This window comes from Adiantum capillus-veneris, chromosome 23 (genome assembly GCF_014529385.1).
Source record: "Adiantum capillus-veneris isolate H3 chromosome 23, ASM1452938v2, whole genome shotgun sequence".
NCBI classification, from domain to species: domain Eukaryota; kingdom Viridiplantae; phylum Streptophyta; class Polypodiopsida; order Polypodiales; family Pteridaceae; genus Adiantum; species Adiantum capillus-veneris.
Window position 1 is genome coordinate 3,019,598 of NC_140953.1, and position 23,751 is coordinate 3,043,348.

Consider the following 23,751-nt stretch of genomic DNA (forward strand, 5'->3'; position numbering starts at 1 on the left):
CAGGCGATGAGAAATTCCTTTTATCATAGCTTAACTACAAGGTATTCTAGGTATAGCCTCTAGTCAGCCCTCGAACATGAAATACTTGGCTCTCGCGATTAAACAACTTAATTGACCAGAGAAAATTAAGAAGCTTACCCATGGTATTAATAGTCGATCTTTAGTGCCTTTCAACCGTTAAATTAGCAACCTCGGACTTGTTTAATTTTTTATCTTTACAACTGTTTATGAATTTGATTATATTGCAATTTAATGTTTATTACTGACAAATGGTTTAAAATTCTGTTACCAATGAAATTGTCTGCCTACAACTGCATATGATTTTTAATTGCTTATGAGAATGCAATTACTGTGCGAATGTTGTTTGATTTTGCAGTGACTGAAGAAGGCTAAGGGTATTCATCTCAAATGCTCTTCCACCTCGATGAGCAAGCTTCAACTCAATAGCTTTCGAGGACGGAATCTACATCAAGAAGGGGGGCATGTTAACCCTCACTGACATTCCTATCACCTACGACGGACGCTGTATTATTTATTTGGTAGAGTCAGGTATCGGGCTTGTCGGTCCAATAGGAAAAGGGTAAGGTTGATTGCCGATGAGAGGCGCACTCTAACTAGAACATTCAAGAGATTAGTTGGCTAAGCATGGGCGCCCAAGTGTGAATGGGGCGAGCTCATATAAAAGTCAACTAAACCTAAAATTCACTCATTCTCTCATTTGTGCAATTGAAGAGTGCTCTTGCTCCATCCCCATCTTCTTCTTCTTCATCTCCTTGTGTGTGTGTGTATGTGTGAGAGAGTGAGAGAGGGAGAGAGAGGGAGTGTGTGTGCGATCGAGCATTACGAAAGCACGACGGCGGCGAGGCGGTTGAGTGCGGTGTAGCGGCGTCTCCCTCTTATTTGCGGTGAGGAATCCTCCACAACAGGAAGCATAGAGCGGTGAGTGACACACCAACGGCATCTTTGAGCTTACTAGTTTAGGCTTGTTGTGTGCTTGGAGCCATTTGTGGCTCGCACAAAGTGTATCGGCAAGTTCCTTGAATTGACACGTGCGACATAGACGCACAATATAGATATGTGCTTATAGATCTATCTCAACATGGGGCCAATGGTAAAGGGGCCCAAATGAGAGATAGTCTATGAAAGAACAAGGCTAACCCATGGAGCATAAGACCTTAGGGTTAGCATCATTGAAGACCTCCAATAATTAGTGTAAAAGTCCTTTGAGTTAGGTAAGCTAGGGCTGCGCTTGAGGTGGGAACCCGACCCAAGCTTAAGGTGCTTGACGTGCTTGATGACTAAGGTGCTAAAGATACTTGAGGTGCCTGATGACTGATATGATTGAGATGCTTGTCATGCTTGAGATGCTAGGGCTGTACTTGAGGTGAGAACCCAACCCAAGCTCGAGGGGCTTAAGGGCCAAGCTTGTGGTGAGAACTAGGCCCAAGGTTGAGGGGTTTGAGGTGGCACAAAAGTCAATACCAATCCCTACAAGGAGGGGGCGAGCCCTACAAGAGGGGGGATGAGAGAGAACACACACACACACACACTCACACAAGGCATGCTTGGTACAAAGAAAGCAAAAGGGACACTTGTCAAGTTCCTCCTCATGCTACCCTCATGGTGTGCCTGTAGCCTATTGGTTGGTCACCCAAGGGGTCCAATGATAAATTAGAAAATTTAATTAATTGTCTTTGCATTTATCAAATCTTCTCTCTCAAAGGGGAAAGGGAGACACTTGTCCCAAGGCTACCCTTGTTACTTGATTTACCTCCTACTTGTGATTGGCACTTCCAAGTGAGAAAATCTTTGCACGTCAAAATCGAACACTGAACTAAATAAAATTTACCTCTATTATATCATATTGCATAAACTGATTACCTCATGTGAGAGTACACTGCGCATGTCAAGGCTAGGGACTTGCTACGCGCCGTGTGCGAGCCACAAAGGCTCCTAGCACACAGTCATACAACAGACAAGCTCACAAGGAAGAATGGTGTGTCACTCACCTTCCTGCGTAGTTGCGAATGAAGGATTCCCGCGCCGCGAAGAAGAGGGAGACGCCGCTACGCCGCGCTCAACCGCATCGCTACCGTCGTGCCGCCGCAATGCTCGATCACACACACACTCTCACACTCCCTCTCTCTCACACGTACACACACACACACAAGGAGATGGTGAAGGAGAAGGTGGAGATGGAGCAAGAGCAGCTTCTATTGCACAATGAGAGAATGAGTAAAAATTAGGTTTAGTGGCTTTTATATGTGCTCACCCCATTCACACTTGGGCGCCCATACTTAGCCAACTAACTCCTTGAATATTCCAGTTAGAGTGCGCCTGTCATCGGCGATCACCCTTACCCTGTTCCTATTGGTCCGACAAGCCCAATACCTGACTCTAAATAATACAACGTTTATAGATCATAGGGTGTCCGTGTGCCGTGAGGGTTAACATGCCCCCCTTTCTGATGTAGATTCCGTCCTCGGAAGCTATCCAGTTGAAGCTCGTTCGTCGAGATGGAAGAGTAGTCGACATGGATGTGCGTAGCCTTCTTCAATCACTGCAAAATCAAACAACATTGCCACAGTAATTGCATTCTCATATACAATTAAAAATCATATGCAATAGACAAACAAAGTGATTGGTAACAGAATTTTAGACAATTTGTCAGCAATAAACATTAAATTGCAATATAATCAAATGCATAAACAGATGTAAAGGTAAAAAATTAAACAAGTCCGGGGTCGCTAATTTAACAGTCAAAAGGCATTAGAGCTCGACTATTAATACCATGGGTAACTTCTCAATTTTTTCTGGTCAATTAAGTTGTTTAATCGCGAGAGCCAAGTATTTGATGTTCGAGGGCTGACTAGAGGCTATACCTAGAAGACCTTGTAGTTAAGCTACGATAAAAGGAATTTATCATGAAATCATCGCCTGACTGATTACCTTTTCTTTGACCCCCCAAAGTATTTTCACATTGATTCAATTTTGATGTGTGTGCTTATTTTGTATGCCTTGGGTTTTTTTCTTTTCAAGGAAAAGCGCCCACACTGGGAACCTCTAGGGCTCTAGTACCATAGGCGATACATGTGAGTGAAGTACCAATTTAAGCAGGGATTTCTCTTCCAGCTTAAAATTTTACATTGTGGCACTTTGATTTTTTGTTTGTTCATTTTCAGCATTTTATTTTTGTAACTTTGGGGGGTCATATAACACTGTTACCCTCCCCAGGCTCATCACATTAGTAAACTCCCTTTATATTACTTAAGCTAAAGTTCAATAGGGTTAAGCCCACTAGAAAGCCCTAGTACATTTCAGACAATGCTGCCTAAATCGGATTAAGAACCTAAGTAACCATTGCTTATTAGGAAGGCATTCCCCATGGTATTAAGAGAAGATTTCTAATACCTAGCTTGGTCAAACTAGCTTAGTCGGACTGCTTGATTTTTAAACCTAGACAAGTGATTATGACAAAACATTACATTGAATTAAATGTTTGATACTAAGCAAATGCGCCGAATATTATGCTACCAATCACAGTCAAAGCAGACAAACATGGATGCAAAAAGATAAGGTCAATGCTAATGGACATAAAACACCTGTTTGTGTTGATGGTCGCGCTTGATTTGAAGTGTGAATGAGAGAAAGGTTCCATGAAGGTCCAAATCCTATCAATAGCAACACGCTCCTGTACACACTAGGAAACAAAAGGAATACCTCCAGAAGGCACATTAGTGGGAAAAGGTACCAACACTTATTGAACACAACAAAAAACATAAGGAACCCTAACCTAATTATTTGCACTCTCCCTAAAGAGTCAAGGGAATAGGATATTGTAGAGGTTGGGGGGAAACCCTAAGGCTAAACCCCTATTCTCGTCGTCGAGATAAAAAAAGTCATCATCCATGAGACCATATGTGCCATCCGTGTAGTCATGTAAATTTTCTTCTTCATCATAGGTGCCCATGTTTACTAAGAAGGTCACTAGACGCCTATAGTCATCTTGGTCAAAAGGGTAGGCTTGTGCAATGGGAGAAACGCTCTCTACTAAGTATGGATCAAACGTGGTCAAGAGACGTATCAACCATTCTAACTCCTCAAAATTCCTCTCACATGCTAGCATACCTATCAAATCCCATTCACATGCAAGCACTGGAAAGACCATGTGAAATATTTGTGAAAAGTAACGAGGGTACCTCTCACCCAAGGCAGGAGTGGATGACTCTAGCGTACTAGCCATATCTGTACACGCAAATAGATGATGGTTAGAGTGCAAATATTACAAGGGTTGTGTTCTTGTGCATAATTTGTTTTTATGATTTGTGTGATGGATCTTGCTCTTTTACTTTTTTATCTTGTTTTTGTGAGTATAAGGCTTTATATATACATTCCCTAAGATCGGAGATTAAGAGGTCAGGGAGAAAGTGTAATGGAATTTGCCTATTCAATTTGAGAATAGCGGAATTTAATGAGAGTACTTTCAAGAAATGATTTTGTGAGCATAGCGGGTATACATAATTGAAGATAGCAACATAATCATAGCAATTAGTTAACTTGGCATAGACAATACTTTTGCAAGAGAGAGAGTTTAGAGAACATGACAACAATTGAGGACCGGATTTATGTGGAGCCGGTCCCCCCTCCAATAGGCATTTGTATTATGATTTCTCCCATAAAGAGAGACTTGTTACAATACAGTCTTTGTGTTCCTTGTGACCTAGGTGATGCCATGAAGATGGAAGGCTTCATGCACCACAAACATAACATAAACTTGAAGAAAGCTTTAACTATCCCAAGCCTCAGTCCCAAGACCTCAAACACCTTCGAAGGTGGAGAGAGCTAGCAGGGAATGAGGGTAGGGAAGAGGAAGAAGAAACATTTCGTAGGAGAAAGAATGAGTTCCTCACTTATCATACTCTTGTTGCTAGGATACATAATAGCATAGTAATGAAGAAGAAGGAGATGGCAAGCTTAAGCATTGAAGCATGGCTCTTGGTTGGATTTGCACTCCATAGCCAAGAGTGTTGGTGTAGGCTCTCAACCTCTACTTGCTTGGAGAGGGAGCTCTTGCACTTTGCATATCACACAATGAGAGTGCTTGTGAGTGTGTGTGAGTGAGTATACCCCCTAGGCACCCCCCTATCTTGCTTGGGTCGACCCCCCCTTGTAGCTCATGCCTGAAGCTCATTGGACCCCTCCAGGCCTAGCCAATCACAAGCAGGAGCCATTACAAGCAACATGGGTAGCCTTGGGACAAGTGTCCCCTTTCCCCTTCCCTTTGAGAGAGAGGACTTGATAAATGCTAAAACAATTAGATAATTCATGTAATTTATCATTGGACCCCTTTGAAGCCTAGCCAATAGGCTTCAAGCAACACATGAAGGTAACATGGGTAGGGGCCTGACATGTGTCCTTGCTGCCTCTTCAAGATGGGCTTCCCTTGTGTGTGTGAGTGGGTGTTCTCTCTCTAGGCCCTAGGAAAAGGGCTCGCCCCCCCTCTTGTAGGAATTCTTTTGACTTTTAGGTGATCAAGCACCTTACTCACCAAGCATGACAAAGCACTTCAACTAGGGGGGGTTCCCACAAGCATCTCAGTCAAGCTTCTCAAGGCACCTCAAGTACTTTAATCATGCAGCAAGTCAAGCACCTCAAGCATGGAGCCAGTCAAGCACCTCAAGCATCTTAATCAAGCACCTCAAGCATGAAAAACACCTCAAGCATGACAAGCACCTCAAGCAGGACAAGCACCTCGAGCTTGGGCCAGGTTCCCACCTCAAGTTCAACCCTAGCTTACTTAAGGTCAAAAGGACTTTTACACACATTTATTGGAGGTCTTCAATGAAGCTAACCCTAAGGTCTTATGCTCCATTGGTTAGCCTTGCTCTTTGATAGACCATCTCCCTTTTGGGCCCCTTTACATTGGCCCCGTGTTGAGATAGATCTAAAAGCACATACCTATATCTTAACACTTGTTCCCGTTTATTCTCCCACATTAAGTGATCAATTTAATATGAGAAAATCATTTGGGTTAGTTAGATATTAGATTTTATGACAGAAAGGTTGAGAGGGAAGCAAGTGAATGATGGATGTCCACAAACACTCCCCCCTTCCTTGGGTAGATCATACCGTTTGAAATGAGCTTGTCACCCTTTGAAACCAATTGTTCCAATTGGTAATAGGTGAGGATTTTTGCCAGTAGTTTTCTATTACCCTAGGTGCCTCGTCAAGTTGCAAGGGTGGTAAGGTACTCTCCCAAGATCGAACTTGAAGTGGTTTATCAGGTGATTCTTGAACACTGGGAGGTGTGGATTCTTTTGTAGCTTCATTGAGGTCCATTACTATAGATGGAGGCTGTGTAGAAGCTTTTACCTCTATGGATGTATTACATGAGGAGCTAGAAGCTTCATGGAACTCCCCCCTTCTTGAGCTAGGTGGAATAAATTGGGTTTGCCGTGGAGCCCAAACTAGCTTTGGACTAGGTGTGTAGCATTCTGTGATCTTTCCCTTCCCACGGTCTGCCATTGGCTTTAGCGTTACACTGTTTGACTCATATGGGTTTGTTGTCGATAGGGAAGGACACATTTTACGTTTAGGTACCCAAATTTCCTCATTTCCATCATAGTATCCTTGGGCTTTTAATAGTCGTTTAGGAATCCAGCGCCACGTTTTCTTACATTTCTTGGAGCGAGTGGGACGTTTCTTACGAGGCTTCCATTTTTTAGCATCAGCCATGGTTACTAAAGAAGCTTTAGGGACCCACTTGTATGCTTTCTTTGTTATATTAGGATGGTTCTTGTGTGTCTCAAGCTTTCTTTCAACTACATCAGTTGAAGATCTAGAGAGTTGGGCTATGGGGACGTATGGTTCAACCTCCTGGACATGCAATGTCTTGGGTTTTATTTCCTTAGGTAATATCTCAGGGACTATGGCTTGAGTGGTAGGGATAAGAGTTGGTTTTTGCGTTGTGACACCCCCAGTCCCCCAATCAATAGTGCATTTGGTGGCTATCATCCACGTGCGTCCTAGGTTTATATTACCCTCCATAGTTCCAGTAGGCATGACCAAAAAGTCTTGAGCTACAATTCCATTGTCATAACTGACAGAAGTGTGCCAGATTCCAAAAACCGTAGTTTTTTTTCTTGTTGACACCCTTGACTTGGATAATACTCTCAGATAGAGGTGGCTTCCCTAACTGACACCACACCCCATAGGATAGCAGATTATATTTAGCACCCGTGTCCAATAAGGCGTTATATAGCACTTTTCCATAGGCACTATTTAACTCAATAGGGTATCGTAGAGGTGTGTCAGAGTCCAACCAATCCTCTTCGATTTCCACGTGGAATGCATTTGTGACTCCAAGGTTAGCCTCTCGTTTTTGTCTTATACGTTGTTGTCTCCTTAGCCTCAGCTTGAGCTTGTATCTTGTTTAACTCGGTTTGTGCTTTGGCGGCCTTCTTTTGATGAATGGCCCGTAGTTCTTCTTGGCTTAAAGGATCATAATATCTTTTGAATTTACTCCCATTGAGGAATCCAATGGTTTCAACTCCATCAAGAGTTTCCACACGAAGGGTACCTTGTGGGGTAATTTCACATACTCTATATGGTCCTTTACCAACATATTTCAACTTTTTCTTCTCTTTACGTACTCCATACATAAGGACTTTATCACCAACTTTGATGTCCTTGTCCTTCACATGGCGATCAAACCACTTCTTTCTCCTATCCTTTTCCACAAGAGCATTTTGCACAGCCAACTGTCTCTCTTCGTCTAGTTTTTCTAAGATATACAAACGCTCGGTTAAGGGGTTACCATTCCATCCTTCTTGCGAAGCTACCCTAAGACTAGGAATGACAAACTCCCAAGGCATAACCGCTTATTGGCCATATACCATTTTGAATGGCGTGCAATTAATAGCCACTTTATAATCAGTACGATAAGCCCATAGAGCAGATGTCAACTTCAAATCCCAATCAGTGCGATGAGCTTCTACCGTCTTGGTTAAAATAGAGATTAGAGTCTTGTTGGTGCTCTCGGCTTGTCCATTAGCTTGCGGGTAATAAGGTGTAGACTTATGGTGGGATATCATAAAGGTCGTGGTAAGCTCTCTTACTACCTCATTTATAAAATGGGTACCATTATCACTAACAATTTCAAAAGGGCAACCAAATCTTGTGATAATGTTCTCAAAAAGAAACTTAGCTATTGTCCTCGCGTCAGCTTTTTGTGAAGCCTTAGCTTCAGCCCACTTTGTTACATAGTCCGTAACAACTAGAATATATCGAGATTGAGTGTTGCGAGCTGCGGGACTAATTGGACCTACAAAGTCTAAGCCCCATTTTTCAAATGGTTGGGTTACTTTAGTAGGATGTAAGGGCATTCTGTCTTTGTGCTGTGTGGTCTTGTAACGTTGGCACTCATCACACCCTTTTGTAAAAAGTGATGCATCCTTAAATAAAGTTGGCCACCAATAGCCTGATTGCAGCACCTTTCTAGCAGTCAGGTCTCCTGAAAAATGTCCTCCTGCTATGCCCATATGTGCTTCTTGCAAGATATACAAATATTCATCCTCGCAGGCACAACGCCTAAGAATATCGTCCTTGCCTAGTCTATACAGAGTTCCGGCAATCAAACAATAGGGTTCACATTCTTTTACTAGCCTTCGAGCGATATCCTTACGAAGTTCCTTGGGTGGAAAACCATTAACTAAAAAGTTAACAATGTTCTCACTCCATTCAGGCATAGTCTCAACTATGAATAGGGAAGTATCGGGTAATTCATCATCAACTCCTGTAGGGGCTTCACCATTGGGTATGCGAGACAAATGATCAGCCATGACGTGCCTTTTACCGGGTCTCACTACAATCGTGAAATCAAACTCTAGAAGAATTAACAACCATCGTGTGATTCTTCCTGTGGAGCATGGCTTGTTTACCAGATACAGCAACGCTTGATGATCCACATAAAATACAAACTTGTTTGCCAGAAGGTAGTAGCGAAATTTCTTTACTGCATAAACCATTGCTAAACCTTCTCGCTCTGTAGTGGTGTAGTTCCTTTCAGCATCGTTCAATTGACGGCTTGCAAAGCTAATGGGATAGTCCAATTTATGTTCTCCTGGTTGAGTGAGAACACACCCAATAGCAAAGTTTGATGCATCAATATGCACATGGAAAATGACATCCCAGTTAGGTGTCCTTAAAATCGGAGCTTTAAATTCAATGATAAGCTTGTACAAAGGACGTGCTATCTCAGCGAAAAATAAAATAAACCGTCGATAATAACCCACGTGTCCCATAAACCTTTGAACTCCCTTGTAATTGGTTGGTGGTGGTAACTCTAGAATCACTTTAATTTTGCTCTCATCGGTTGAGATACCATTCTTAGATACTATATGCCCTAAAATAACTCCATGCTTGACCCAAAATTGGCATTTGAACGGGTTCAATGAGATACGATATAACCTACACTTTTCAAACACCTTCCGCAAACATGATAGATGTTCTTTTCAAGAAGAGTAAACACAAAGGTCATCTAAGAAAGCTTCACAAAACTCTCTCAAATATTCTTTAAAATCAGTGTTTATTAATCGTTGGAATGTAGCAGGGGCATTTGTTAAGCCAAAAGCCATCACACGAAATGCAAACACGCCAAATTCTGTGATGAAGGCAGTTTTAGCTTGGTCCTCTAGCGCTATCGTGATTTGGTTGTAGCCTGAGTACCCATCTAGAAAGCTATAAGCTTCCTTGCCTGCAACTCTTTCGAGTACATGTTTGGAATATGGTAGGGGGTTTCCTGAGTTTCCCATTCTTTTTTGGCACGATGACTATTGGAGACACCCATTCAGAGTGTTCAATAGGATATATGAACCCACATTTGATAAGCTTTTCTAGTTCTTCTTGAATGATCCTTGCGTACTTAGGATTCATTGGGTAGGGTCTTTGTTGTACGGGCTTCGTAGTGCTAATCATAGGGATTGTATGTTGGACCACAGAAGGTGGAACACCTTTCATATCATGGTATGTCCAAGCGAATATGTCCTTGAATTCCTTGAGAAGCTCTTTGAGGACCGCCTCTTCAACTTCTGTGAGGTCTTGGGCAATAAAAACAAGTTTTGATTCTTCACCGGGGTCGGCTAATTCTATTTCTTTAACTATTGCCGGACCATCATAGATTCCATTATTCCCATGGATAGGTATTCTTTGGGCTTTTGTGTACACAACCTTTGCTTCCCCTGTGGTGTAAGATTTGAAATGTTCTGGTGCAGGATGCAAGTCTGTGGATTCTGGTTGTGCTTTGGTCTGTGCTTCCATTTCTGCTTTCTTGTGTTGTCGAGCTAACTCTTGGTTTTGACGCCTCCTTGTAGTGCAGCTCAACTTTGGCTTGTCTATGATCTCTAATTGGGCTATGTCATGGGGTCGCGGTCTACACCACATAACATTTTGGAGATATTCACCCCAATCGTCTACCAATTTTCGATGAGCATCACATGCTCCTATATAACTGATCCATTCTGCTGAGGATCTCTTCTTTTTTATCCTAGCACGTACATTGGCTCGATATCTACGCCTCTTAAAGTTTTTCTTTTTCTTATTTGAGACCTGCTTTTGATTTGCATTTAGATCTGGCTCACTAAAGGAGTCCTCATTGGTGTCCTCTTCACTCTCGGAGGAGCTATCATCGGTTGATGTGCTCGGTCCTTCCGAATTTTTTGACTCTGAACTTGCTCCACTCTCTAATTCATGAGATTCAGAATCCGTTTCACTCTGGGAGTCCGTGACTGAGTCGTGTTGGTCAAAGTCTTCTATTGAGCTATCGGTGTCACTGTCAGATTGGTCTACAATTGCCTTGCCCTTAGAAGATGCATGTATGGAACTTATCATGTTCAAAGGTGCAATTTGTGGTACCTCTTCCCCCTCTGGTGTGACCCAAGTGGTTCCTCTATTTCCCCAAGTATCTATGGTTGCAGCTAGGTGTACCCAGTCTACGTTGTCTGATTCCGTCATACCCGGTAACACATCCATGTAAGGAGAATCTTGGCCAATGTCTGTATCCTTCTTACAAGTGTAACAATATTGTAGTGGGGCCGAGTGAACTGTGGTGTCAGAGTGATGATCAATAATGGTTTTACTCCCTAAGGGGTGTACCTTACCAGTCACCAAATCCACTCTAAGGACAGAGTCTTGGAATTGCAAATAGACATGATTTTTAGACCAATCATGAACCATTTGTGCTTCCCTCATGAATGGTCGTCCTAAAATCATTTCATATGACATAAGGTGTTTAGAGAAATCCATTACAATGAACGTATGTCGTACCTTGTGTCCTAGAACTTTGATCTTAAGATCCTTGAGTATCCCCATAGGTTTGGCTATGGTGCCATTTGCCATCTTTACCACAATGTTAGTAACACTGAGGCGGGGTTTTCCCATGGATTCCCAACAATATTTTGTAACGATGCTAACTCCCGCACCACCATCAAGAATTCCCTTTATAGTTAATCCCTTGGTAGTGATGGGTAGGGTCGCATTAGACTCGTCGCCTTCAAAATACTGCCCTAATTCGTTAATGGGTACCTCGATCACAGACTCGTGTCCATCTAAGTCAAGTGATTGCACATGATTTTCCTCATCAATCATAATCGAGTCAGGCCTATTTGGTTGTGCAAACTGCGGTAATCCCGTTCGTAGCTCTCCGTTAAGGAATGCTCGAAGTGCAAGGAATAACTCAAGATCTCCATACAGCTTTGCTATGATCGTGGTTCGGACCTTAGAAGACATGAAGTCCACTAGTTTGGCAACATTCATTGGCATTTTGCAGGGTGTAGGTCCTTGACTAGGAACTGGTGAGGATGGAATCTCATATTCCTCAATGGGATCACGTATTCCTTCGTTAAACATCCTTTCCAACAAGAAAGGTGTATGCTCACTTTCTGATGTCCCGTCCTCACTCCCTTCTTGGATGATACTAGATATGGCTAACGGTCTATGGTTCATGTGGGGTGGATGAACTTGCGTGGGAAACACTGTGTCATGAATTTTGACATGCATGGGTTCTGGTTCTAGTTTCCTTTGAGTCTCCTCCACTAAACCTCTTAGATGTTTCACCTGCTCAATCTCATCTACTGGGTTTGGGTACGTCCCAATCTTCTTTTTACGATTCTTCCCTTTTTGCCCCTGCGGTTTATCTTGGGGGTCTTGGATTGGATTTGGAAACACTTGTGGTGTTTTCAGAGGCTCTTTATGGTTTTCTCTTATTCGGTTTTCATTTGGTTCCATGTTACGGTTTTCTTTGTCCTTTCCCTTTGTGGTATTGGTTCTAGTCTCCATTGTCTCGATTGAATCTGAATCATCCTCGAGGTCATTCATATACACGGGGTCATCTCCTGTTCCTATGTTTGTTTTGGAACTTGGCTTTGAATTTCCCGTATTCTGCGACCTCTTCCTTCGTGTCTTCTTTTTCTTTGCTTGGATAACTGACGCGGTATCTCTCTCTTCGAGGATATGGCCTGGCCCTTGAATCATGGACCGTGTAATCGCATAAGCGGGTGCGACGCGTGGTATTGGCGATGTCACACTAGCAATTTCAACCAAATTTAGGGGTGTGATTTTAGGCGCATTTGGGTTATAGGGGCATTGGGCAATCAAGTGATCTATGCCACAACGATTACATGTGAGTATTGGCATTGCAGACGTGCTCCCTTGATTCATTTGCATCTGTGCAGCATTCTTTTGCAGCCTAATAGGGCACTCCGCTGCCCGATGTGGTCCACCACACTCGTAGCATTGAAGAGGTGGCCTCCTAGCCTGTGTGTTGATATTTTGACCTCTGGATGCAAGAGCAGCAGCTTGATAAACCGGCTTGACTTGCCTCCAACAATCTTCCATGTAGTATATAGGACACTCTTCCAATATATCAAGTCCGTAGGCAATATTAGTGTCTATTTCCCTTCTTGGATACATGTGACTATTTTGAGGGGGTCGATTATCCTTAAGAGACTCTTGGATTGCCTTGGTGAGGTCTGTCAAGAATGTCTCAAATACCTTTGGCTCATTGGCAATGGGCTTTGCAGTCATGGGTTCATACTCAATGGCTTGTGAGCTAGTGGATCTCGTGTCAGTAGACACCCTCATGCCTGCTATCATCAAGTTGTCCTCTAATTGGATTGCATTGGCAGTGACATCTTCCCAGGTTGTGATACCTCTAATCACTAGTCCATTATAGATTCCTTCATTCCTCAACCCTCGAATGAATCGATCAAGCAGTTGGTTATTGTTGAAGCGCTCATTTATAGGGCAGTGAGAGTTTAAGTGCTTTAGACGACTAATGAAGTCCCTTACTGACTCTCCTTCCTTACGTTCGGCCTTCTGTAGCTGAGATGCTACACCCCAAAGCACACCTTCTCGTATGTACTCCTTTAGAAACAACCTTCAAAGGGTAGGGTAGATTGTTTTCTCGTCCACCCTTAGGGTTCTATACCAATCTCCAACCTTCCCACTTAATGTCAAGCTTAAGGCATTGCACTTATGTAGTTTGTTGCGTTCCCCTAAGGAATCACATACTTGTTCAAACACTTCAATGTGTTTTCTAGCATCTTCGTCCCCATTGAATTTTTGCGTGAGTTTGGCAATTTGTACTGCCTTACTTTCAGGCTCTCTATCAGATGCATGACGCATATTTTCCGCGATAGATCGACCTATGGTTTGAGCAAACGCTGCCAAGTCACCTATGTGAGGAGGCAGGGCCGGTGGAGGTACTCTTGGAATCATATGTGGGAGAGGGACGGGTACCGGTCTTGGCATATGTGTGGATGATGCAAGATATGGAACATAACCGGGCATAGGTCCACTCGGATAAGGGCTAGCGAGCGGCACTCGAGGAGCATAAACAAGTGGTACAATTGGAGGTGTGGGGGCCGTGTGTGCATAAGGGGCTAGAGGCACATACGGTCGAGGCCCCATATTAGGTACTACGACACTAGGTAATGGCACTGCGCTAACCGTAGATGTCATCGGTACATTCTCTGTGAGGCCTATCCCTGGAGTGAGCACTGTGTTTTCCTTAATAGAGGGTTGAGCCAAGTTAGGGAAGCTAAAGTTGTTGCCCGGAGGCTCAGATTGCATAGAGACCCCAGGTGAAATGACGTAAGATGGGTTCATGGGACTCATAGAGGAGTCTCCATTTGTGATAGAGTAGGCTGTTGAGCCTTGCTCGTATCCAGAAATCTCATGGGGCCAGTTGAGAGTATATTTACCCCTCGGTTTTTCCTTTCTGATTGAATAATGCCATGGATAACATTACAGATCATTTTCTGTTGATCTTCGATGCTCGTGGCACTAGAGGTGGATTGTACAATCTCTATCCATCCTACATGGTAGGCGTGGCCAGAGTGTAGATCCGTCAACACCTCAGTGTGGAGGTCGTATGTACAATGATCATTAATGAACAATCCTTCTAGAGTCGACGTGTTAACGGTTTCTTGTGAGGTAGAAGCAATGTTGCTCCCCGTGGTTTTACTTGTCACCAACAGTACTCTAGAGGGAACTTCTGAAGGAGGCAGCTCAACAGGGCCTTCTTGGTAAGAAGTTGGTGGATATCCACATGGACACTCTTTGGGGGTGTGGGGTCCACGTGCGATGTGAAAGGAGAGTCCACTTCCCCACCCCCTTCGTGTTCTTCATTTACATCAGGTTCCAAGCGAGTAGCTCTACCTAATGTTTCCATGAAACGACTAAACATACTAGTACTAGGCTATGGAGCTTCGGGAGGTGCATGGCCTTCTCTCTCAGTGTTTTGGGTAGGGTATGCTTCCATGATTTCTGAGTCGGAGGAGGAATCACTAGCGGCTATTTTAGGGTCTTGGGTGGTGCTACCTTGTGTCCTCGTTGAGGGTCTAGAGCCTATCGTGGATGGGTAATGGGTGTCCGTATGAACAGAGGCACCCTCAATATGCTCGTGTTCTAGCACCCGCCCAGAGCGTAAGTGCATGTGCTTTTGATACCCTAAGGTGTCAAAAAGCTGCTCTAGGAGGCCTTGTGACTAGTTTTTTGCGTGTTTTTTGTTTGTTTTTTTGCTTGATTTTTTAGAGCGTGTCGTGGAATGGTCCGTGTGATAGCTCGAAACGAGCGTATCGCTAGGAGGGACGCGCTGTGCTTTACAGCCCACCGTTTGGTTCTATTTTGCTCCAGAAAAGCCCGAAAACAGTCTTTTCCTAGCTGGGGAACTAGGCTCCAAATAGCAAGTCTAAGGGTGCAAGTGGGAAGAGAAGGGAGGAGAGTGGAGGACTTGCCCCACATGCTCTCATTCCCTCTTGAGGGGGTACGGTATATATATAAGAGTGAGTCTAGTATATAACAAAAGACTGAGGACTGAGGCCTAGGCCTGGGCCTGGGCCTGGGCTTGGGCTTGGGCTTGGGGAAATGATCCCGATCAAAATTTTGGTGATCCCCCCAGTCACTCACGCTTAAATATTTTCGATTTTTTTATAACCTCCCCCTCACTCACGTTTTTATTGTTCGAATTTTTAAATTTCTTTTTTAATTTTTTTTTTAAATATTATTTGGTACGCGTTTTGATGCACGTTGACCTCACCTAACTATTTACTGTCCCACCTACCTACTGACCTGCTAATCAATGGTTCACCTAATTACTAACCTGCTTAATTAACTAACTGTGCGCCTAACTGTGCACAAACTAGAAAACACAGAAAATTGAAACTTGACATAACTGTGCAGTGCAAACCAGAAAATGCAAAAAACGCAGAAACGCAAGAAATGCTAACTGTGTAAGCTGAGTGTTGGAATTAGGGTTGCAGAGAAACACACACAGCTTGGAGAAGACGAAGGAAGCTCAAGGCACACAATAGAGAGTGTGTTACTTAGTGTGCAATGGAAAGATAGTTAGCCCTAGAGTGATGGGCATATATACAATGCACGGGGGAAAAAACCTCCTAAAGAGGGAAAAAATGCCCCGGCGGTCCTAGTGTGTTCACACACATCACTACCACATGTATATGGTAACAAATCCCCCCTGGAGTGATGCGGTGAACGAGAGCTGGCACATGAGTAAAGGGAAGTGCCATGCCCTGAGGACAGGATCAGTCCACAAAGGGGAGTAAGCCCAAAGCTTTGCGGAAAGCTTCAAGCTTCTCACGAGACAATGCCTTTGTGAAAAGATCTGCAAGGTTGTCTTGTGTTGGCACATAAGCCAAGCTGATCTCTCCTGCTGAGAGCCTCTCCCTGACATAGTGGTAATGCACCTCAATGTGCTTTGTGCGAGCATGAAAAACTGGGTTCCTCGCAACTGCCAATGCGCTCTGACTGTCAGTGTAGATAGTGTTGGCAGTGTCCTGTCCAACACCCAAGTCAGCCATAAGGCGTCTGAGCCATACACACTCAACCGTAGCTGTGAAGACTGCCCTGTACTAAGCCTCACAACTTGAAGTGGCCACAGTAGGTTGCTTCTTGCTCAACCATGATATACATGAACTCCCAAGCATGAAACAAAAACCACTTGTGGACACTCGCGTGTCAAAACAACCAACCCAATCTGAGTCCGAAAAAGCATGTAAGTCTGGCGGCAATGATCCCCCCTTGGGATAAAACAAGCCAAGATGTAAAGTGCCACTAAGGTAGCGGAAAATCCTCTTGACAGCCTGCCAATGCTTAGACCCTGGGCTATGCATAAATCTGCTGACCTGCGAGACTGCAAACTGAATATCTAGCCTCGTGTTGCATACATAAATGAGGCAGCCAACAGCAGTTTGGTAAAGAGTGACATCAGTAGGATCGCCAGCATCATGTAGACTCAACTTCAAACCTGTTTCCATGGGAGTGGCAATAGGTTTGCAATCCTCAAGTCCAAACTTACATAGCAATGTCTCTATGTAACTTTTCTGACACAAGGCAATACCACCATCACACTGCTTAAACTGTATACCCAAGTAATGATGCAACAGCCCCAAATCTTTCATCTTGAAAGTAGCATTCAAATCAGCCTTAAATTCAGCAATATGTCTCTCATTTGGTCCAGTGATCAGCAAATCATCAACATAAAGAACCACAATGAGAAATACATCATCCTCACGCTTTACATACAATGTGCTTTCTGTTGGACTGTTACGAAAGCCTCGTTTAACCAAATGAGTGTCAGCTTTCTCATACCAAGCATGAGGAGATTGCTTCAACCCATACAAAGCCTTCTTACATTTGCACACTTTGTCCTCTTGTCCTTTTATGACAAACCGCGAGGCTGCGTTACATAAACTTCCTCAAATATGTCACCATTCAAGAAAGCAGTAACAATGTCTGATTGATGTACATCCCAACCAAAATGAGCTGCCAATGCACATAGAAAACGCACAGTAGTCATACGACAAGTGGGAGCAAAAGTCTCTTCATAATCTATGCCTTTTTGTTGTGCATAACCCTTTGCAACAAGTCGAGCCTTAATGGCGATCGATCTCACCATCCGGCTTGCGTTTCAACTTGTAAACCCACTTCGTACCAATGGCCTTTTTGCCAGGAGGCAAATCACATAAAGTCCATGTGTCATTCTCTATAAGTGCATCATATTCTGATTTCATGGCAGCAATCCAATTTTCTGAATTCTGCGCTTCATCAAAAGACAGAGGCTCCTCAACATCATGTAAACTAGACACAGCCAAAGCATAACAATCTGATGCATAAGATGCATGGCGAGAGCCTGAACGAGTACAACTAGATAAAGGTGCATCCAATTTACTGTCACGCAAAGTGTGCACCAGCCATTTTGGCATACCTCTAGCCTGCTCATTTTCAGCCCTTTCCTCATCAAGTACATCATGTACATCTGCATCAGTAATAGGCTGTTCTAAAACATTTTCAGAAACCCCCATAGGCTGTACATTTGCCTCATTGGAACTTACATTCGTATTTCCACCACTGAAAAGAGGCAACAAAGTGTCATAAATGTCCTGTGAGCTTACATTACTGTCTTTAGTACATGACAGCAAGGGCTGAACAGAATCTTCCACAAACACTACATCCCGTGAAACCAAAATACGTTTTGTTTGCGGATGATACAACCTGTAACCTTTGCTTTCAGCACTGTAACCAACAAAAATACATTTGACAGCCTTATCATCCAATTTTCTGCGCTTCACTTGTGGCACCAAAGCATATGCCAAACAGCCAAAAACACGTATGTGCTCAATCGAAGGCTTTCTATCATGCCATGCTTCATATGGAGTAATAGAGTGCAAAGCTTTCGTAGGACACCTGTTAAGTACATAAGTGGCACACATGATGGCCTCAAGCCAAAAAGAATGTGGCAAAGCTTGACTTTTGACCATACATCGTGCCATTTTCGTTAGTGACCTGTTTTTCCTCTCAGCAACACCATTTTGCTGAGGTGTATAAGGCACTATACATTGGTGTTTTATCCCACGACTAGCCAGAAATGCATTAAATTCATGAGACATATACTCCCCCCCTCGATCGGAACGGAGGGTGCCCATAGTACATTTTGAGACATTTTCAGCCATAGCCAAAAATTGTTTGAAGCACATAAAAACTTCGGACTTCGCTTTAAGCGGAAATACCCATGCATGCCTGGAGTAATCATCAATGAAAGTCACGAAGTACAGGTAATTGCCCAAGGTCGGAGTTTGCATGGGCCCACAAACATCACTATGCACAAGTTGCAACCTGCATGTGGCCCTAACTGAACCATCCTTTGGAAACTTAGAACGCTGCATTTTACCCAGAATACAGCCTTCACAAACATGTTTTGACAGGTGCTTCAAGAGGCGGCAAAGAAGCAACCATATCAGATTTCTGCAAACGCAGCAAACTGGCAAAATTCAGATGACCAAAACGTGCATGCCAAAGTTTTGCATCTGAAATAGCCCTTGAATCTGCAACAGCATTTGCAAAATTTTGTCCACACTTGTCATACAAAGTGAGCTTATACAGCCCACGGCACAAAAGCCCAGATGCAACAATTTCATCACCAAAACTGAGATCATGAACTGTACATCTGTCATCCACAAATTTGACTACAAGTCCAAGTCTAGCAAGTGCGGATACAGACAAGAGATTCTTCTTGATCCCAGGTACATAAAGTGCATCAACAAGTGTGAAGGAACTGCCATTAGCAGCAGTGAGCACAATCTTTCCAACTCCCTGAACTGGATAAGAGGCGTTGTTGGCACAAGTGACTGAGTTCCCATGAGGGACAGACTCGAGAGAGGTAAACAATTCACGATGTGAGGTAATGTGCTTTGTAGCACCACTGTCGAAATACCACACATGTGAATCTGCAGCAACTGACAAGCATGCATCATGGACAGCAGGATTGTAAGTGCACTCTGCGCTAAAAGCCCATTCTGCATCAACATCAGCATCACAATCTCTTTCACAGAAGACTCAACAATGGCTGCATTTGTAGTGGAACCAGCATTTGCAGTGGAACCACCCTCTTTCTTCTTAGCCTCTTTGGCCTTCAACTTAGGACACGACTTGATCAAGTGATCATTGGCTTTACAATAATGGCAATGCATCTTCTTTTTGCCCTTATCACCAGAATTGCCAGACGAAGCGAAGTGCTGCCAAGCAAGAAGCATTAGGAACAGAATTTTTGCCACTCGCACAAACCATAAGAAGTGGGCTGCATTACTATTACCACCCTTTCTTGAGAAGCAATAAAAGCTTGTTCAACTGCACGCTGCCTAGTCCTGTTTTTTCTAGAAAGTGACTCTTGCAAACAGCAATGGCATAATGCATCAAACTTGACAACTTCAGGATTTCCTTGGGTCATGAGTCTCTAAGTACTAGCAAAAGTCTGGTAGGAATCTGGTAAGGCATCAAGAACAGTCTGCACAAGGGAACTGTCCGAAATGACTTCACCTGCAGAAATGAGTTGCTCATTGATATCCTTGACACTAGCAAGGAAAGTGTCCATATCATCTTCCTCATGCATAATCTTCGACTCTAGCTCTTTACGCAGCAAAGCAATTTTAGCCTCATTGCAGCTTGCATAAAGACCTGCTAGAATATCCCAAGCCTGTTTTGCAGATTTTTCTGAACGGATGTGAGGAATAATGGTGCGCTTCACAGACAACGCAATCAATGCATGAGCCTGCGCATCCTTAATATCCCAATGAGCTTGTTCTGCCGTAGGCAAAACAACTCTAACAGCTGCAATCCTTGCAGCAAAACCTGCAACATCCTCAACATCGCCTACATCTTCAGAACCAGGACGTACATCAATGCCCTGCACCATGTTCCAGACACCTTTTGACACAAGAACATGTTGCATCATATAAGCCCACATAGGGTAGTTGTCCCCATCCAACCTGTCCTCAGCAGCAAACATCTTGAACACATCTGTGTTGTTGTTGTCAGCCATGGTAAATGCTGCACCTGATGTGAAAACTGCCCGAAAATAGGAGAAATGGAGCGGGAACAACTTGTGCTATATAGCACAAACCGTAGAAGACTATAAGGCACCTGTTATGCAGAAAACGGCACTGACAGAAAATCTGCACAAAATGACGAAATAGCCTGTGCAGTACTGCCCGTAGTGGAAACGGATCCCAAAATATTTATCGACCTGCGAACGCTCGCCAAAGCTCACTGAAATCGGAGAAAGTGAGCAGGCGTGTGCTGGAGCAGCTGGCGACTAAGCCCGGGAAGACGTGACCTGCTCTGATACCAATTGTTGGAATTAGGGTTGCAGAGAAACACACACAGCTTGGAGAAGACGAAGGAAGCTCAAGGCACACAATAGAGAGTGTGTTACTTAGTGTGCAATGGAAAGATAGTTAGCCCTAGAGTGATGGGCGTATATACAATGCACGGGGGAAAAAACCTCCTAAAGAGGGAAAAAATGCCCCGGCGGTCCTAGTGTGTTCACACACATCACTACCACATGTATATGGTAACACTGAGATCTGAGCTTAATAGAACTAACAAAACAGAGCTTAACAGAACACAGAAAACTTGAATGCAGTCAACAACATTGTGTCTTTCTCTACTGTTTTTGCATAACAACAATAATCAAACTTAAGCCGCGCCTTTCCTACATAAAAAATAGCTTCAATACAATTTACAGGTCGCCATTGGAGCTTCACGCGCAGCAGCTCCCCGGCAGCGGCGCCAAAAATGTCAAGGCTAGGGACTTGCTACGCGCCGTGTGCGAGCCACAAAGGCTCATAGCACACAGTCATACAACAGACAAGCTCACAAGGAAGAATGTTGTGTCACTCACCTTCCTGTGTAGTTGCGAATGAAGGATTCCCGCGCCGCGAAGAAGAGGGAGACGCCGCTACGCTGCGTTCAACCACCTCGCCACCGTCGTGCCGCCACAACGCTCGATCACACACACACACTCTCTCACACGTACACACACACACACACACACAAGGAGATGGTGAAGGAGAAGGTGGAGATGGAGCAAGAGCAGCTTCTATTTCACAATGAGAGAATGAGTAAAAATTAGGTTTAGTGGCTTTTATATGTGCTCACCCCATTCACACTTGGGCGCCCATACTTAGCCAACTAACTCCTTGAATATTCTAGTTAGAGTGCGCCTGTCATCGGCGATCACCCTTACCCTGTTCCTATTGGTCCGACAAGCCCGGTACCTGACTCTAAATAATACAACGTTTATAGATCATAGGGTGTCCGTGTGCCGTGAGGGTTAACAGTGCACACAACAACAACCCCTATATTATATCACTAATTCACTTCCACGTGTGTAAACTAAGCACATAGCAAGTGACTCCTATAAAATAAACACTTTGCAATGAGTGAGAGTCTGAGCTCTACACAACATACAAGGCTTATACTATGTGATCCTAAAAATAAATGTTTTTGTCAAATTTTGATCAACAATTTAGATTACTTTTAAGTGAATTTACTTTCAAACTATTTTATTGATTTCAAAGTCATAAAAAATATTTTATTTCTATTTTGTTTCTCACATGGATTACCTTTTATGATGTCAAATGGGCTCAAGAGGGCGCGTTGCCTTCTTATAATTTTTTTCGATCAAACATGTCTTCAATCAAAGTTTTTTTGATCGAAAGATCTTTCGTTCCAAAAAAAAATTGATCGAAATGCTAAGAAGTTATAAGGGACACTGATTTTGCTAACATGGCACCGTATTAAAGGAGAGTATAATTTGGGTCAAGGGATAATACACCTATTATTCCTTCGTGTATTATTCGTCTCCGGAATGACGAATAATACTACTTAGATCCCATCATTGCAATTTACATATGGTTCATACCATATTCACAAACAATTGATGTCCACACACCTTGTGTAGCCTACATCAAGATTAGACCATGACGACAACAAGATCACACACCATGATCATATCCATAGGGTACACACCATAATCACATCAGTGCAACAACTGTGATTTGACGGTGTAATTGAACATTGCTCGCACCTTTTGACATGAACCATTGGTTCCCTTTTGGCAAGTTTGTGTCAATTAGCATTGAGGCCTTGCTAGCCCAAGCAGTGCAATCTAGGAATGCACCCTTTTTGCACTGCTAGGCATGCCTAGTGTGATACCAGGTTGGCGAACCAACGAGGTCTCACATTTAGGGAGAGGATGGTGGCCATGGCCTCTAGTGTAATGGCAGGTGGGCCAGGGTGGCAACATTGGATGATAGAGTGAGAGGGGGAGAGATGTATGTATAACAAGAGTGGCAATAAACAGCGTTGGAATACAAGGGGTGATATATATGGCAGCAAATGAACAAAGGTGGGGTTCGTGGCAAGACTAGGAAGGGGGGCAGGTGTCAAGAGTCGAAAGTATCTGTGTGTCGACCGATTAGCACTATATTAATCTGTGATCTGCTAGAGGAGAAAAGGGAGAGAGACGAAGAAGGATACACGGTAGACCAGAAGAAGAAGAAGAAGCAGCAGCAGCAACAGCAGAAGGAGAGGAGAAGGAGAAGGAGAAGAGCAGAAGAAGGATGGCGTCGGCTACATTCGTGGATGTGCTACTGGCCATCCTTCTGCCCCCTCTGGGAGTCTTCCTCAGATACAGCTGTGGGGTACGTAACCGCCACCACTCTTGCTTTTTGCTTGCATTTGAGTTACTCAACCTCGCAATTGCTTTGCATCTCCTCCTCTTCAACGGTGATGCAGGTGGAATTTTGGATATGCTTGCTGCTCACTATCTTGGGCTACATCCCTGGCATCATCTATGCCATCTATGTGCTTGTGGGCTGAAAGCACTACAATTCGCACGCATTGTTTCAGTGGGTGGTGGCGCTGCGGGCTGGCCCCTGCCTTTCTCTGTAGTTCCACGATGTGGAAGCACCCCACATCTTATTGACCTCCTGCCATCCACCCATCACTCATTTTGGTATGTTAAGACATCGTTCTCCCGTAAGCTAGTGCTCTGGATAAGCAACCTGTTCAAATTTGTATGAATTTTGGCATAAACTCCATTGTATTAGGGTTTCTGGTGAAATATGTGATGATATATCTTCTAGAGAAAGCACCATACACTTCTAATTGAACAACGTTTGTACTCTTCCACCAATTGTGTCCAATTATGCCGCATCCCAACATCTCGTGATTGTCGGAAAAGTGCTTGGAGAGATGAGGATTGCAGTGGTTTGAATTACAATTGTCGTTACTATTTCCATCCTGTGTACATTAACACTGCCACCATCTGCCTGTTCTCAAAGCATGTGCTTGAGAATGTAGAAGCCTTCAGAGGATTAGGAAGCTTGGTAATTT

At 43.6% G+C, this 23,751-nt stretch overlaps 1 protein-coding gene across 1 annotated transcript; it reads left to right on the forward strand.

Annotated features, from left to right (window-relative positions):
- Positions 1-22,761: 22,761 nt before the first annotated feature.
- Positions 22,762-23,551, forward strand: LOC147427334 (hydrophobic protein RCI2A). Its single transcript, XM_086496629.1, has 2 exons — positions 22,762-23,057; positions 23,152-23,551. The coding sequence occupies exons 1-2, from the start codon at positions 22,977-22,979 to the stop codon at positions 23,233-23,235; spliced, it is 165 nt and encodes a 54-aa protein (XP_086352755.1). The 5' UTR covers positions 22,762-22,976; the 3' UTR covers positions 23,236-23,551.
- Positions 23,552-23,751: the final 200 nt, after the last annotated feature.

Coding starts and splice junctions, on each gene's coding strand:
- LOC147427334 (XM_086496629.1), top strand. CDS start 22,977: ATGGCGTCGGCTACATTCGTGGATGTGCTACTGGCCATCCTTCTGCCC. Junction 23,058..23,151: donor TCCTCAGATACAGCTGTGGG/GTACGTAACCGC, acceptor ACGGTGATGCAG/GTGGAATTTTGGATATGCTT.